We start from the raw sequence: 18,012 nt of genomic DNA on the forward strand, positions 1-18,012 counted from the left end.
GGCTTCTTTCAAGTTTAGTCCAAGTTTTAAAAGTCCTGAAGGTATGAAATATGTAAAAAAATATATAATTATACACACATGCATGGTCAAGTCAAGTCACATTTATTTGTATAGCCCTTAATCACAAAAATGTCCTAAAGGACTGCACAGGATTACAATGACACAATTACCTGATCTTAAATCAACATGCTGGCAAGGAACAACTCAAAACCTCATCGTGAGGAAAAAGAGAAACCTTGAGAAGGGACCTCACAAGTGGTAATCCCCCTTTCAGGATGACCAGGGTGAATTAGATGTAGCACACAAGATATTCAATATGGTTGGTGTTAGTACACAAACATAGCAAACAATAGGTAACATGTTGAAAATTTGTCCGGAAAGTGCATGACAGCCACGACGCAGCTTCCCATCTCTTGCCAGCTGGTCAATGCAGGCGTTGACATGCTTCACGTCAGACGCTGGTCCGCTGACTCATCTCAGATCGTCGTCCTTCGTATCACCACCAGGCAGGCAGTCGGAAAAAGACAGGACAATACATGGTATATTCAAAGTAGACTCCCCCCATGGTAAAGTTGAGATCGGACCTAAAAAAAAATACAGTGGTATAAAAGCCCGATTCAGCCTGACCGATTAACTTTATTTGAGGGACAGGGCCTACAGTGTACCCGAAGTGTGCACATACTCTGAAGCACGTGGGGTGCCAAAGTGCAGTTTGGGTTTTGTCCGGGCTCGGTCCCTCAAGTCAAGTGTGCACTTTGGCGCCGAAGTACGCTGCGCTAAAGTGTGTTACTCAGGTAAAAGTACTCTTACTTCAGAATAATAATACTCAAGTAGAAATAAAAAGAAGTCATCCAAATAATTACATGAGTGTGCCAAACACCGTCCATGCTCCACGAAGAAAAACAAATTGATGATTGACACCGGGCTTGTGCCCAAGATCTTATCTCGACCCCATGGGTTCCCTTTGGCCACTAGGGGATAGTAAAATACAGATGTACTGTACTGCGTATGGAGTTCATAATACTACAAAACAAAACTGCCAGAACGCTGCTACATTTTTGTAGACGATACATTATATATCTTTTGTGGATAGGATTTTTGTTTTAATTTAAAGAACTGTTTCATGTATTTCAACTCTTTCTCATGCTTCGATATTGTATTGCCTTTTCACAATTTTCCTACCCCAAAATAAATATAAAGTAAGAAAAATTGGGGAAAAAATAATGATTGATAGGATTATATTTTAGTCCAAAAATATATCAAATCTAGAGTTTGTTTTAAAATTCACCTTGTCTGAAATTTTAATGGGTATTTGCTGTCATTAGAAAAAAGGCAGTTGTAAAGAACAGAAGACATCCAATATTGTATCGGCTACCATGGTACGCACTTATATCTTTAAAAAGCCTGGGATCAGCACAGATTCGTAGTATCATTTATTAAATGGCCTAAAGAAAGATGGTGATACTTTTATCAACTGTTATTGTGGGTACTGATACCTTTAAATCAACAGACTTGTCTGGGGGGAAAAAGGCTGGTATCAGCAACATGTTCGATTGTTAAATGACCACTAAAAAGCAGCTGATGCTGGTATGACCAACTGAGTACTTAGTATCAGTTGTTAAAAGGCCACTTACGGCAACCGATGCGTCTATGAGCTACCATCACTCGTAGTTAACCTCTAAAAAACAGTGATATCAGCGCCAGTACGATATTTTGTATCGGTTTTAGAAAGGACACTAGAAGGCAGTTGGTGTCATCGAGTATTGATACCATTACTAAAGCCTGGTTGTGGGTCTTCAAACGGACACTCTATGTCAGTTTATACTGGTATCGGCGAGTAACAATGCACTTACAAAAGGCTGGTATCGGCAGTCATAAATTGTATTGGTTGTTAAATTACCACTAGGAAGAAGTTAATACTAGTATATGCTACCTATGCAAAGACTGTTCCCTTCAAACAGCATGCTATCACATCTGATGCAAGTACCTGGTATCAGTTGTTAAATGGCCAACTTGAAGGCAGCTGATAGTGGGATCGGTCAAGTCATTCAAGTCAAGTCATTTTTATTTGTATAGCCCTAAATCACAAAGAGTCTCAAAGGGCTTCACAGATTATTACACTATATTACACAGACTATTTTTCAGCCGACGAGAAGAGTAGGTTATTCATATGCTATGGAGTAGAAGTGAGTTTTAAGAGTAATGATAAGTAATTAAAGAAACTATGAAGCAATTACTCTACATGAGAAAAGAAAAAATGACGAATTTTGTGCAAAAATAAAAAGGATTCATGGTCAGTAAAATGTGCCTATATTCCTACATAATGTTGAAATTGTATGTGGTTATTATTGATGCTTTTATGTATCAAAGCAGTAGCTGCAGTAAAAGTTTTATAGCCATAAATCAGTTCTTGAGGATTGGATTGATGCAAAAGTAGTCAAGTCATTTTTATTTGTATAGCCCTTAATCACAAAGAGTCTCGAAGGGCTGCACCGGTTATTGCAAACCACAGACTATTATTACAGACTATTATTACACCAACCCCCGGTCTAGAACCTACACGAGGGCAAGGAAAAACTCAACATGAGGAAAATGAAGAAACCTTGAGAAGGGACCGCACATGTGGTAATCCCCCTTCCAGGATGACCAGGCTCCAATGGACCACTGAAGGCCTAGGTGTGAAATGCACGGCCAGTCATTACATGATGGTCAACAGAGTGGCAAATCTTCTATGAGTTGTTAAATCGCCACCGGAAGGCTGCTGTTACTAGTATCGACGAATAACGAGGTCATCATCAAAGGCCGATATCGGCACCGGTACCGTCACCTGGTATTGTTCCTCACCAATCTCTGCTCCTCTAAACGTCGATATTAAGAAGTCGGTGATGTCGTTCGAGGTTCTGACTGCAGCCTATTCAGGTTCGGCCCATTTGTGCCTCCCTCGCCCCGCTGGAGCCGCTGCAGTGTGACGACAGGAGGAGGAGGGGAAGGAGGGGGAGGACACGCAAAAGTAGCCCGGGAAGGCGATTAGTTGTGGCGGACACCGATCGGACCGCGGGGCGCCGCCTACTCTTCTCTTTCTCCTTGCCCGTTACGCGTCGGAATGAGGATTCCCGTTGTGGGGGCGTCGGTGAGTAACAATATGTCCTCTTTTTTTTATTTCTTTTAATGCATAATTGGTGTATTCGTTCCGACCTTGCCCTGCCATTTTGGCACTACCGATGGGCACGGGAGTCAGAACGGGTCGCGACGATTTAGCTAGCTCGTTAGCATTTACGCAACCCCTTCCACCCCAACCACTTCCAAACCTATACACAACTGGACTAAAATGTCAGGCTTTCAAATCAAAACCAGGAGCGTTTGTCTTCGCTTCGCTCCGGGTGACGCGTAGAGCGATTCGGTCAGTCCGGTCCAAGCAGTGGCTCGACAGCGGTCACTTGGCTTCGCTGTCCCCGGGAGCTTCCGAGGCTAAAAATAGCCATTATTATGCCCTCGCATTTTTTTTTTTTGAGTTTGACGCAGCCTGCCTAGTAACTCTTTCGCTGTGTTTTGGTACCAAAAGAACAGAAGCACTGGAAAAACTTCGGACAACTGGACCGAGGTCCGGAGGTAGTTAGCATCTCAAGCTAGCTCGAGTCAAGTAAAGAAGCTCCCGAAACGGTTTCAACCAATTTAAGAAAAACATAAAGAACTTCCTGTGTATTTTCAACACTCTAATAGGACGGTAATTACATTAATAGGACGCAGTTTCCGTCCATAGATAACGTTGAAACGACAACTTATCGGGGGGCAAAATTTTTGATCACTTCCGTCATTCATCACTAGCCATCCATCCATCCATCCATCCATTATCTTCACCACTTATCCTCAGTAGGGTCGCGGGGGTGCTGGAGCATCTTCGGGCAGTGGGCAGTATGAATTCAAAGACCGCAAAGTCCCATCTAAATTACTTTAAAAGAAAGCCAAGGTTCTGTCCAAATTAAGTCTTCTTCAAGACGCCGAGAAGGCAAAAGTTTGACCTCTCCCTGCTATTCCAACCAGCCCAAACTATTAGAAAATACACTAAAGTAATGCCAGGCTTCTGTCCAAGAAATGTATTTTAAAGACGTTTAAGAAACGACTTTTTGGGATTCATTTTTTATCACTCTCGTCCATTTCCACCAGCCATAACAGTTTAAAAAGACTGGTAATGTATGTCTTTCTAAATTCTTTGAAAATGCGACTGAAGTTTGACTACCCCTGTCCATTCTCACCAATCGAACGTTTTGAAAAAATGTTAAAAATACGTTCATAAGACTTCTTTTTTCACAAATTAAAAATGTGAATTGTAGGGGCTGAAATTCGACGACTTTTGTCGATTCCCACAAGCCAGAACTAGTTGATAATAGAATAGAATAGAATATACCTTTATTGTCATTGTTACAAAATGGGTTAACATATTGTGACAACGAAATTGGGCATGACACTCCAGTTTTACACATTCACAGTGAGGTATGAGTCAAGAAGATAAGGGAACAAAGGAAGATAAGGTTATAAAACAAGGGGGATAAGGCTATAGTTATAATTTACATGGTATTTACACAAGAAATGTCGGCATGTGGGATGTTACATACAGTGTTGTCGTGATACCATTGGTATCGTAAGACCTTAAAAATATGCCAAGGTTCCGTCCAAAAGACTTTTTAATCAAGACCTTTAAACGACTACTTTTTGGGGGATAAAATTTGACCACAACAGCCCAAATTTGTGTGCAAGACGTTAAGACCAAAGGTTCCCGCCCAAATGACCAGTGTTCGTTATTCAGTACTTGAACTGAGTTAGTAAATAAATTACTCTGTCGTAAAGGTAACTCAGAATTCCTTGAAAAGTCTTAAATGGTATTGAACTCATTATTCTTAAAATAAGGCCTTGATTGGAATTTTTAATATTCTATGCAACATTTATATTTTGTGGCATTTTTCCAAACCTTTTGAAAATCTCAATTTGCTGAACGTATGCACTTTTAATTTCTATCGATATACGATCAAATCTTGTGTCTGGGTGTAAATCGCAACAACCTGAACGTATTCGTAGCCATGCAGCTGAAAAAGGCAAGCTCTCTGGTGCCTCGTGGACATTAAGAAGAGGTAGAGAGCATGCACGACCAAGTTCTACGACTACTTGGATAATCTAAAAATATTCTTATAAGTCACATAAATAGTTAGAATCTTTCCAGCAAGTAGTGTGAGCTGACTGAATGTTATAGCGTGGTTCTCGGTGAAGATTTTTTTTGTTACTCCAAAGCCTCATGCAAGAGCTAGAGAGGAGACAGAACCAAGATGTGCTAGTACTTTATTTCCAATCAAAATATATGCAATTGAAGAACATAAATGCTTAGAATATTTCCAACAAGTAGTGTCAGCAGATTTGTTATTTATTTTAGCATTGTGTCAAGTGAATAATTTTTGGGTCATTATTTTCTATAAGACTGACGTCAACTGACAACAAACTAACATCACATAAGACAATTTACGGGCCGATAATTATCATATATCCCTAATTATTTATCCTCTGTGAAGACGGTAAAACAGAATGAGCATAACGTTTGACAAAATCTGTAATATACTGGGCGTGCTGTATTTCCTCGATAGAAAACAAAATGCAATATTTCAGTTTTTTCCGTGATACTAGAAGGAAATAACATTTTTGAAACCGACATTGCTTAATACTTGTGTATAAAAAATGTCTGAATTGCTAGCAGGAGCTGATTAAAGCGTCTTCACATGAAAGACGGGGAAGTCCTCATCTCGTTGCTGCGACATGCTGCTTGTCCCAACCCGCTTTTGTCTCCCGCCGCTTCAAATTTCACCACGCTATTGGGTAGCTCGGCGGTTCTTAACTGTTATCCTCATCCTCTTCCAATCCGGCTGGATTTAACTTTTCAAACTCTGTCAAAAGATTGAGAGAAAATCAACTGCTTCAGAATCTTCAATACAGTCTTAGTTTGTGCTCAAATCACTACTGTAAATTTATGTGGAGGGAAGAATAGTACAAAACCAAAATTCTATACTTGATTATATACGACACGAAAATTTCTGAGGTGGGAATTGTAAGAGGAAATTGTCATATGGCGGGGTATTCAAATCTATGGTATGCAAAGGGAGAAGGAGACGGCATATTTAAAATACAACTGATTTTAAAACTTCCATTTGCAAGAAATGTCATGCCCTGAGAAGTTTTACTGTACTTTGCGAGGGTGGCTATTCATGTGCCAGCTACGCATTTCTTGATAATCGCAAGCTTTGTTTCCATTGTTCTCCTGTTTTTAGCTTCTTCCTTTAGCATCACAGCACCCATAGCAAATAAATACAGTAGAACAAATTTAATATTGTTCTGCCGACTCCCCATCAAAGCACAAAATTCTGAACTGAATGAACAGAAAGAAAGGCATTGTGGGAGGGGATTCAGCCAATAGCATATCAGTGTTTTTATGATACAAATAAGCAGGCCAATAACTGACCAGCATTTCATTTGATGTTGACCAATAGCAGACCAGCATCCTAGAAATGTAACTCACACGGTCATAAGTCAAATTAGAATTTTGTATATTTTTGGGTACTTAAACAATTTCTTGTAGTGTCGTTTAGCGGGGAAAATTTGTTAAAAAAAACAACCCATAGTATTCTCTACTATGAAGTTACCTCATTTTAAGTAGTATATTTTCTTGTATTGGGCAGCACGGCGGCGCAGTGGTTAGCGGGTGTGCGGTACAGTTCTGAGGTCATGAGATCGAACCTCCTGTGTGGAGTTTGCATGTTCTCTCCGTGTTTGCGTGGGTTTCCTTCGGGCACTCCGGTTTCCTCCCACATTCAAAAAACACGCATGTTAGGTTAATTGGCCGGTCCAAATTGACCCTAGGTGCGAATGAGCGAGCGAATTGTCTGTCCCTGTGTGCCCTGCAACTGGCTGGCAACCAGTTAAGGGTGATCCCTGCCCACTGCCCGATGATCGCTGGGATGGGCTCCAGCACCCCCGCGACCCTACTGAGGATAAGCGGTCCAGATAATGGATGGATGGATTCTCTTATATTACACACAGAAAATATCCTAAAATACAATTAACAGTTTTTATATAATCTGCCAGTGGACCAAGAAAATTTTACCTTCAAATTGTAAATATTTACTTTCAAATAATAAATTAAATAATAAATTAATAAATCATTTTATGTAATATATGAATCTGAAAAGATTCCCCCTTTTCCTTCTTCTCCAACCATAAGATTTTTAATAGCTTTCTAGCCACCTCATCAACCAATCAGTCCGGACATTTTATCTGACATTTTATTTGTAGCTGAGTTGGGTTGAACGGCGTCTGGCTTTCCTGCAGGAAATCCAACAAAAAGTCGTATTTCTCTCGAAAGTCACTCAAGGAAATTGTTTTGTTTTTACTCGACAACATGCAGCGGGGCGCTTGTAAATAATTGACTGCAAGCAGAATTTAAAAATAGAACGCCCCACTCAGATAAGGGGAAATAACACAAAGTCTGTATAGCCAGATGATGTCTTACAATTGAGCAAAAAGTTAAGGTGCATGCACGCATATCTACCAGGGGATGCTTAAGCACCTGTTGAAGCTGCTGTCGGTATAGCAAATGCGACCAGATGATGTCATAAAATTGTTAAAAAAGGTTAATGGTCATGCATGTGCATGCTTAGTCACCAGGCAGCGCTGAAGCATATGTTCTTTTAAACAGGATGAAAAAAACTAATTCTAATTTGAGGACATTTCAGATTTTAATAATCATAAGTTTTGAAAGCTTTTTTGAATTTAAAAATTCCGTAAACATTACTAAGACGTAGAGAGGAGAAATGGTCAAGTTGTGCTTCTTTCTACATGTAGAGAAAATCAAAATATATTGTAATGAAAATCAAAAAGGATCTAATGAGAATCACAAATGATTCTTTTTAACAAGTAGAATAATATAGCGTGGCGCCAAGTGACGATTGTTTCTCTTCTGTGTCTCAAACACTTTACATAGAGGTAGAGCGGAGACAAAACTAAGTTCTACTTTCAATTGAAAATCAAAATATGTTCTTATGACAAACACAAATGCTTAGAACAGGGGTGTCAAACTCGATTGCACAGAGGGGCGCAACTCAAACCACACATCTGGTCGTGGGCTGAACATGATAGACAATTATTGAATACAATAGAACTTTCTTTTAACATAAACACGAATTCAAAACAGACAGGAATATTATTCGAGAATAAACGTTAACATCAAATACCTTTACATAATTTGTTCTCCATAGTAAATATATCTTATTGAGAAGCTCTGTTTTCAGTATAAATTTTTCTTTTCGCCATTGTGATGGTTAGCATCCAGGCCACCAGAAACACCCCCTGCTCGTCTTGTTTAGCCTTTCTTTTGCAGGGGGAACGTTCCTGGGAACTCTTGTGGCGGCAGCTGAAGAGTTGCATTATGGGATTTGTAGTTTGACAGGGTTTCATCTAGCCAGGCCATTATAGATGTGTATGTACAATCATTTCGTTGGCCGGATATGGCCCGCAGGCCGTAGGTTTGGCACCTATGGCTTGGAATCTAAAGTGTATACTATTATAGTGTGGTGTCAGTTGACTAACTAATGTGTCTCTGCAGTGCTTTGCGCACATTACGTAGAGGTGGAGACAAAACCAAGTTGTAAATTCATAGAAAATCAAACTATCTTCTAATGAACATGAATGCTTCCAATCTTTCTATCAAATTTTGTTGGCTGATTAAATATCATACTGTAGCGTCAAGTGTCTGTTATAGCTTTCCGGTGCCTCATACACTTTAAGGAGAGGTAGCGAAGAGACACAACCAAGTTCTGCTTCCATAGAAAATCCAAATATATTCATATGAGGAACATAATTTCTTTGAATCTTTATGAGACATAGTTTTGGTTGATTGATTATAAGAGCGTGGCGTCAGGTGAATAACTTTTATGTCTCCCAGTCCCTTTCACACTTTACGTAGAGGTAGAAAGGAGAGACTACCAAGTTTTACTTCCAAAGATGATCAAAATGTATTTGTATGAGGAATATAAATTATTTCAATCTTCAGAAGACAAAGTATCGGCTGATTGATCATTATATCGTGGTATAGAGTGACTATTGTGTCTCTCCGTTGCCTTGCGCACTTTTGGAATAAATACAGCGGAGACACAACCTACTTCTACTTTAAATAATGTAATATGTTCTAATGAGGAACATCCATGCTTTGACTCCTTCTAGGACATAGTTGTTTGATTGAATATCAGTGTTTCTTGTAGAAAGAGCCCGGTGGGTGAACATTCTAGTGTGGTCCTGGGGCGTCCCGAGCAGAGTTATTTAAATTTTCTTTCTCCCCATACAAAAATTGTTATATGGCGTACACAATTTTAAATAATCAAAAAATAAAACATGGCGAAAACATGCAAGTTGTCTGGTATGTTTTTGTAACAGGCAACCTATTAGTGATGGGAATTCCGGTTCTTTTTGAGAACAGGCAATTTCAGCTCAATTCACAAATGGTTCTTCAGATTTTTTGTTGTTGCTTTAACTAATATAATACCAATACTAATGTATTATGCATGAAACTAATGAATAAAAATGTATTACCCTACTATATTATACTAGCCTTCATTAATTCACCTTACAGTGAACTTTTAACTAATTAACTTTTTATACCACAATTTGAAAGTGAAGCAACTTAAAATCGCTGAAAAATACAAATGAGAAATATTAACTCTTCAGTGCTATAAACAATTTTTAAATACAAGAACTTTAAGATATTAACAATTCAACTTCTAACCAATGTAGACTGAAACAACAAGGAGCTCCTGAAAATCACACACAAATATTAATGACAATATGTATAACAAAATATCATTGGTCTTTACTGAATATTGACATTTAGGAACAAAAAGTGCTAAGCTTTTGAGGGACTAAATCAGATTCTTCTGTCAGCGATAGACAATGAAATGTTTTGTAGCCACTAATATAATTGAGTCCAATGAAATTATAAATGGGCCGCACGGCAGCGCAGTGGTCAGCCCGTGTGCAGCACAGTTCTGAGGTCATGAGATCAGACCGCATGTGTGGAGTTAGCATGTTCTCCCCGTGCTTGTGTGGGTTTCCTCCAGGCACTCAGTTTTCCTCCCACAATCCCCAAAAACATGCAGGTTAGGTTAAATGGCTGGTCCAAATTGTCCCTAGGTGTGAATGAGCGAGTGAATTGTTTGTCTCTGTGTGCCCTGCAAATGGCTGGCAACCAGTTCAGGGTGTCCCCTGCCCACTGCACGAAGATAGCTGGGATGGGCTCCAGCACCCCCGCAACCCTACTGAGGATAAGCGGTGCAGATAAAGGATGGATGGATAAAATTATAAATGAGTCCAAATACTTATTGTTTTTTTTTTTTTCATATTTGTTCATTATTGGTTCAACAATTATCGGCCGGATAGTTATTGTAACACTATTCAACATTTAGCTGAAAATCTGCGTGAAAGACATTGGTGTGAAATGTAACACCATTTCTCCTCCACGATTGTGTTTTACCCGCCAACAACTAGTTAGACACCAGACGTTGGCATTAAAGTCATCTAATTATCTCCACACTTATCGGTGACAACATTCCACCTCCCACCTGCTGTGAAAAATCATTTTACGGCCATTTTTACGGCGGCTCAGTGTCAAAACGCTCCCATCTTTGTAGTAAAGTAGTTGTGACACGCGTATGCTTGTCGACGCCGTCTTTTCTTGACAGCAAATTACCCGGGACGGACGTTTTGCGCTCTGTCGTGTCATTTTAAAGTGATTGCTGCCACTTGGCGTGAATGTCAACACATACATATGTCATGCATGTTTTCATGTCTAAAAATAGATGCCTGCATTATTCAGCCAGTCTGGGCAAATTAAATTTTAATATGATTTTCCCAACAGACAGACCGTTTTTTTTCCTGCCTTTTGCAGTTTAGTTTTGTTACCTTCATCTAGGGCTGCAACCAGCGATTGTTTTGATAACCGATTAATCTGTGACGATTATTTTTTTCGTTAAAAACGCATTAATTTCTTCAAGAAAATTTAAAGAAACCTGAAGAAAACAGACTATTCTACAATATTAAACAATAGAAAAAATATTGTTTGTCAAATAACAAACAAAATACAGATATGCTACACACCTAAGTACTTTTTAAAAAAAAAATGTGCAAAAACGGCATCTTTGCTGTTCAAGAGACATGAGCTTTTGGAACAAGAAAACCCAGTATCATGATTCTCAACAATATCAGGCAAAAAGGAACCACTATCACCCTTGCACACTCACTCTCCCTTCTTTGAGAACTTTGCATTGCAAAGCAAAAATGTGAGCATGGCAATGAGTATCATGTTGAGGATGCTCTCAGTGATGACAGCTGCCTGCTGTGGCGTGCATGATGACTCATCATGAAGCTTGTCATTGTTTGCTGTTTTCCAATGAGATAAAAACGCATAGCATTAGTATGTATTATGGACACAATAATTACTCAGACATTGCCAGAAAATGTAAACATATATCTATACTGTAGCTGAAAACCAATTGTGAAAAAATTTGGTTTATAAAATTGTGCAAAAATGCTTGGTAATTTTTTGTTGTGTGCATTTGACAGATGTCAATTCAGCTGTGTGTGTGTATGCTTGTCTAGGCTTAACATAGCATCTCTAACTGAGCGTAGAAATGAGCCGACTCTGCTCATTTTGTCGGCTAATCCTGTTCATGTCGCGTGAGCGCTGGAGCGAGTGGCACACACGTCGATTAGCCGATCTCGGATGAAGTCAACTGTTTCAGTAAAGTGTTCTTGGATTTTCCCGTAAGGGTTTGGAATCTTCTTGCGACTTATGAAAAGCTTTGAAATGAAATGATAATCAAAAAACAAAATTTCCACATGCTACCAAGATATATCAATAGATAGATTTTTATTGTCCCCTGCTATACACACTACTATGCTATACCAATCCATACCATACCAGGGGTTGGGAACCTTTGGCTCACAAGCCCGATATGGCTCTTTTCATGAGTACATTCGGTTCAGAGATAAAAATCATACTCAAATTTTATCTTTAGCCTTCCATTACTGATAAGCACAGAGTCTAGTTTAATGCATACATAGCCAACGTAAAGCAGGTACAGGTTCGGTATATAAACGACATACTCCCCACTACAGTTTACAGTCTAGGTGTCACACTAACGAACCCCAGTTTGGCTTTACTGTACTTAGCTAAGGAATCCTTCGAATGAAAGCTCATTAAACAATTTAGGTTTAATGTTGAGAAAACCTACAGAAGAAAAAGTAAACAGCCGGAAACAACAGCCAAGCACACAGCTAATTTATTGGGAGAACGGAGATATGCACACACGCACTTCTCTTTGCCCTAGTAGTATATTTGTTGATATGAGACACAGCCTCTGGCACTATTCTTACTTCTTAAATATGATCAAATCATCTAATGTCACACCGTGGAATAAAATGCGCTGGAAAGTTTGATTTTTGTGTGGAGAGGTGGTTTGGCGGTGTTACTGAAATAATTCTCAAGATTTATGGTATGGCTCTCTCTCAAAACAAAAATCTAAATATTTTGCTATTATGGATCTTCGGGTCAATAAGGTTCCTTACGCTTGTTCTATACTATTACATAAATTATATTTGTAAAGTATAAGACTCTGCTTGATCATTTAACATTATTTCTTTTTCTCTCATCAGACATGGGTGCCTGCCACGACGGCTCAAATGATCAATGAGTGGGGAAATGTGCCCCCATCAAAGACTGCCTGTGACTGCTAAGGAGGACCTCTGTGCAGGTTTTTGGAAATATTGCACAAACGTACTCATTCAATCAAACTGGACGACGTAAAAAATGACAGCGAGTTTGTTGTTAAGGTTCACGCTGGCTCCAGAGAAGCGTCCTGATCCATGGAGAATTACTTCCAGGCCGAGGCTTTTAACCTGGACAAGGTGCTGGACGAGTTTGAGCAAAACGAAGGTGAGGTGTCACAACATCTATTATTAGATTCTCATATTTTGCAGCAAATGCTCATTTTTAAGATCCAATGTCTGGCACTGCACCGGGTTCAGTCGGGTGCTTGAAATCCTTGAAAATACTCGGATTTTAATGTTGTGTTTCCAAAAATTGAAAAGTGCTTGCATTGCTTGAATATGATATTGATCTCTGGCGGCCTTGTTTTGCCAATGCATTTCTTGGCATTAGTTTGTCATTGCCCCCTTCAGGTCGCGCCTAAGAGGAAAGTTGCTTGATACATCTAAATAGGGCACTATGAAATGTATATTTGTGCAAGGATTACTTATTCGATATGAACATTTATTATGGGCCATGTGAAAAATTAAAGTAGCTTTTCCCAGTGGAAAATTGTATTGAGAAGGTTCTGGTCCCCATTAACCGCAATAAACGAGGGATAACTATATACCTGTATGTATTTCTGCATTACTGTAAGAAAAAAAAACATTAACTGATTGAGAAATAGTTATTGATAATAATTACTATTAAAGTCAGTTTTATAAATCCTTGGGGGCTGATTTAAATAATAAACAACTTTGAATTTTGGAAATGTGTTTTACACATTAAGGCGACGATATGGAAAATACTAAAATATGAAAACAAATCACTCAAAATTTTCAACTTTATTTTTTAAACTGAAAATCTGAACAGCCCACCTCAAATTTTATTATTGTTTTTTTTCCTTGGCCAATCAAACAAAGATGACCATGTTTTAAAACAATATTATGACTGCATTGTTGAAAGTCGAGATTGAAGTTTGGCAACCAGGCCAAAGCGTTAATTTAGCCTCTCCCCTGGGTTTAGACACACTTCCACGTCAAGAAGTAACTCCAATGTTCATTATGACAAAAAGTGCTGTATTTTGTAATCGGCACTATGCTTTTAGAGTAATGGAATACATGTTACGGCATTACGTATTTGGGATACAATTTTTTTTTAATTGTATTCTGTTACAGTTACAGAACAAAATATGTAAAAATTTTTTTTTGCAGGATTACAATTTTATTTCAAAAGAATTTTCATGTTGCACACTACAGGGAACAATATTAAAGTCCGGTGATCCCTTTTATTTTCCTCATTTGCATATTAACTTTGTTTACATTTGCTGTGTCCAGTTGCGCCAATCTTTCTCTGCAGCCTCATTCATTCCTCACACACAAATGCCGTAAACTCTTGACCTTACCACCCGCAGAGCTGCCCAACATGCCTGACTATAAAAATGACTATATGACCAAAAACATAGCAAACCAAACAAAATTGTAATTGTAATTAAACTGCAAATAACGAGACAACATCAACAAGTATGAACAAATGACATGCCATTAAATGAAATGATGAAGAAAATCTAAGGTCCCCTCTTCCACTGCCTCATTTCATCCATCCATTCACTTCATGCACTCATTCACATGTCTTACATTTACATATACAAAATGGACTCATAGATTAAGTGTGTCCATCATAATTTCTATTACTGACACTACACTACAGAGACAAAGAGAGATGTGAAAGGAGTCCCATAGTGTGTTAAAAACATTATTGGGTTATTGATATTCTCTTAATGAGAACTAAAACAAGGCAAAGTTTTGTTTTTACTCAATACTTGACTACGTAATTAAAATGTGAGTCATTTTTAATTGGACCACAAGTAATTACCTGATCTTAATTTCCTCAATTTATTTTTCAAGGTTACATTTGTCATTTCTTAAACCAAATGTTGTAATTTTATTTATATTTAGTTTATTTTGGCATATTTGTCATCGAAATTAATCCAGTTACATTACTGTAATATTATGGTATTCGGAATACGTCTCTGATTACATTTTTCAACTGGTAAATGTAATTGGATTACATTTTTAAAGTAATGTAACCCTCCCTACCCTGATCAGCACGTGCTAGCGTTTGTGTGTGTGCACTTGCACAAGCGCATGTTGTCGCAGCAACAACAAAAGCAGCCCAACTCGCATTCCAGTCTGGGGAGGAGAGAGGCGTCTGCAGTCACGCTGACTCAAGCAAGCACTCAAAGGGAAATCCAAAGAAAGCAGAAAGCGTTTCTCCCGGTTGCTGTTTTGGTTTGTTAAAGACTTAAAAACGGACTGGAAGCTCACACTTAAAAGGTAACCCTAAATACTTAAACATGCAAAATGTGAGGAAATAGTACATGGTTTTTGCATAAAATCTATTTATAGTTCATCGGTATACTCCAATCATTTTCCTCGATAATGCATTTTGAAGACAGTATGTCTTGTCTTTGTCATCCTTTGCTATGGCGTCATTGGAGGAACATCAGCCCCCTTGTTTCACGTGTTAATTAGTCGTTTGAAGTCGTATTTTGTTCGTTTTTGTTGAGAATGCCTAGCCGTTGTGTCGCAGTAACAGTACAACAAAGGAAGAACACCCTGAAAAGGACCTAACTGGTTAAAAAAAAACACACACAGAGCCGCGAATGAATGGCTAACAGGTAGCAATCAACAAAAGGCGGTCAAAGCCTCGGCGGGAAAACGCGAGGCTGGCCGGCCATAGAACACGGGAACCGACAACGAAAAGCGGTAACAACTGCGACGACAAACTCAAAGCCGGTCGGGAATAAACAAACCAAGGAGCCCAGCAAAACCAAAACTAATGTCAGGCTCCGGTGGTTAGCAGCCAAACTAACCGGGAACCAACAACTAAAAGCAGTAAAAGCTACTGTGATAAACCAAGGAAAGCGGCAAAACTGGTGCCAACGCCAGGCTAGCCGGCCAGACAACACGCTGTGGACACCCAACAAGTGCTGATTGGGAGCAAACACAACAGGAAAGCCCTCGGCAGCCCCGACGCCAGCAGAGAACTAGCCGGACAAAATTTTACCAGCCACTGCATGAGGTGGAAAACGCAAAGGGGAAGCCATAATTGCATACCTCGAAATAGAAATGAGCTGTATGCAATCACGGATTACTACAATGTATGTCTGTCTTTGAGCTGGCCTCACATGTGTTAATGGGATTCGCCATTTTGAAACTGTTGTGTTCCTTCAATGTTACTGCTCTGGAGTACACGAACCAGATAGGTTAACTTTGAGACGAAATGTTTCGGTCCACCAGAATATTTTGCAACATATTTGCATTACTGTGGGGAGGAATACTACACATTCTGTGCGTAAATGTAAATAAATGGGTTTGGAAATACCCTTTCAATGTTGGATTCAAAGGAAGGTGTCAATAAATTGAGGTAAATTTATCTAGTTATATTTTTGGGCCAACCTTTTAAACTTTGGATCTATTTAGCATGTGAAAAAAGAACTCCTTTATATTTCTAGGAATGCGCAATATTTATCCGGCCAATGAAGCTTTTATGATCCTCATTAGAATATATTTAGATTTTCTGTAGAGGTCTTAGCACAACTTGGTCCTGTCTCCTTTCCCGTTCTTTGTAATGTGTGTGATGCACCAGGGCGCTTGGCGATTATCAGTTGCATGGCTAAGGCTGTTGTGATTGTACACACTGTATTTCTGAACTTTTCCAATTAGTGTGTTTTGTTTTTGATTCACTTTTTTTTATATTGTGCCTCTCTTGTTTGTGTTTGCGGTGTATGCCGATTTATGACTGCTTGTTCAGCATAACGGCTCCCCGAACAAGTCTGCAAAAAAGTATCTAAATCACCTTACTATGTGTTCCTTTCCCATACTAGACAAACAAAGTGTAGTGTACTATTTAAATATTAATTCTCATTTAGCAGATCCGCGCTGCCAAAAATATGCTCTACGTGCAATGCTATGGTACCTCTAAAATAGTGGTAGTAATTGGCCAAGCCTTACATTTACCCAACGTTGTTTCCCCTTTTGCATCATCTCATCTCATCTCATCAGCTGCACCGCTTATCCTCAGTAGGGTCGCGGGGGTGCTGGAGCCCATCCCAGCAATCATTGGGCAGTGGGCAGGGGACACCCTGAACTGGTTGCCAGCCAATCGCAGCCCTTTTGCATCAGCTTTTGTATATTTGTTTTATTTTATTGTATCATAGCTACTAATGTATACAGTTAAGATGTAATTTGATAAGCATGAGTGGCATATTTTACTTAGCTGAGGGATGTGTGCGATTGGGTTTTGAAGCACCTGTATAATGCTTATAAGTGATATCGCTTTCTATACACACCCTTAATCATGTGCAGCTTCTGCAATATCTATTATGTCAGTGTTTTGGTGCTCATCACAATGTTTTCATTATAATTAATTACTGACAAACAAATTACTTATTGTTCAATTGGTTTTCTGTCAAGCTTTTCTCTTTTCAACACCACTATCTAGAGTTTTCCAGAGCTGTATAGTCAGAATTTGCTTTATCGTCATTGATAACAACTTAGTGAACATTGTTTGCAACTACTGTAGATTGGATATGGCACTCCAGTATAAACAAATAATAAAGGCTTAAAAGAGAAAAATAAGATAAAAAGAATGTATTAATAAATGGGCAAAAATATTTAAAAGGTTGTGGTTGGCAAATGGCTTAAGTTATTAGTGCATCGTAATAACAGTGCAATAACATTTATAAGGAACAAAATTCCCAATCAAGTTAAATAAGATTAATACCAATTTTTCTATACAATTTCCGTTTCTCAACTGGCAAGATGTAAAATTATCAGTTTCCACTGTGTTTTAGGGTGGTGATCATGGCCATTTGGTCATAACAATATTTTTTCACAATAGTTATTACTGATAAGCGAAGCACGAATTGATCAACTGATAGTCAAGCTTTTGTTTCTCCAACACTATTATTTTGGAGACATGCTTTCTGGAGCTGTATGAGGTTGCAATTGTAAACAAAAATGAAGACTGACATGAAAATTGCAGTTTGCATGTGTGTCTCCCCCCCTTAAAAAAACAAAACAAAAAAAAACTATAGCAAAAAAAAGATTTGGTACCGACTGGTCTTTATGCGTTTATAGTTTCGTAGACACTCAAAGTAAGGAGAGAAAACATCAACG

At 38.7% G+C, this 18,012-nt stretch overlaps 1 protein-coding gene and 1 long non-coding RNA gene across 6 annotated transcripts in view; one reads left to right on the top strand and one right to left on the bottom strand.

Moving 5' to 3' along the window:
* Window positions 1–86: 86 nt before the first annotated feature.
* LOC148376312 (uncharacterized) lies at window positions 87–3,466 on the bottom strand. The gene is made up of 2 exons (XR_015851563.1): window positions 2,603–3,466; window positions 87–584 (listed from the first exon to the last, which is right to left on the bottom strand). It is a non-coding gene; the product is annotated as an uncharacterized LOC148376312 (long non-coding RNA).
* zfyve9a (zinc finger, FYVE domain containing 9a) overlaps window positions 2,866–18,012 on the top strand; it is a 48,398-nt gene continuing 33,251 nt past the window's right edge. For 4 of the 5 annotated variants that reach the window (XM_088346046.1, XM_088346054.1, XM_088346058.1 and 1 more), the window contains exons 1-3: window positions 2,866–3,130; window positions 12,739–12,836; window positions 12,916–13,018. In XM_088346046.1, the coding sequence (XP_088202172.1) occupies window positions 12,949–13,018 (70 nt within the window). In that variant the 5' untranslated portion in view covers window positions 2,866–3,130; window positions 12,739–12,836; window positions 12,916–12,948. The remainder of the gene's footprint in view (window positions 3,131–12,738; window positions 12,837–12,915; window positions 13,019–18,012) is intronic. The other variant, XM_088346061.1, reaches the window with a different exon arrangement.

Source organism: Urocampus carinirostris, chromosome 1 (assembly GCF_059441175.1).
Source record: "Urocampus carinirostris isolate Australia breed hairy pipefish chromosome 1, RoL_Ucar_1.0, whole genome shotgun sequence".
In the NCBI taxonomy this organism is placed as follows: domain Eukaryota; kingdom Metazoa; phylum Chordata; class Actinopteri; order Syngnathiformes; family Syngnathidae; genus Urocampus; species Urocampus carinirostris.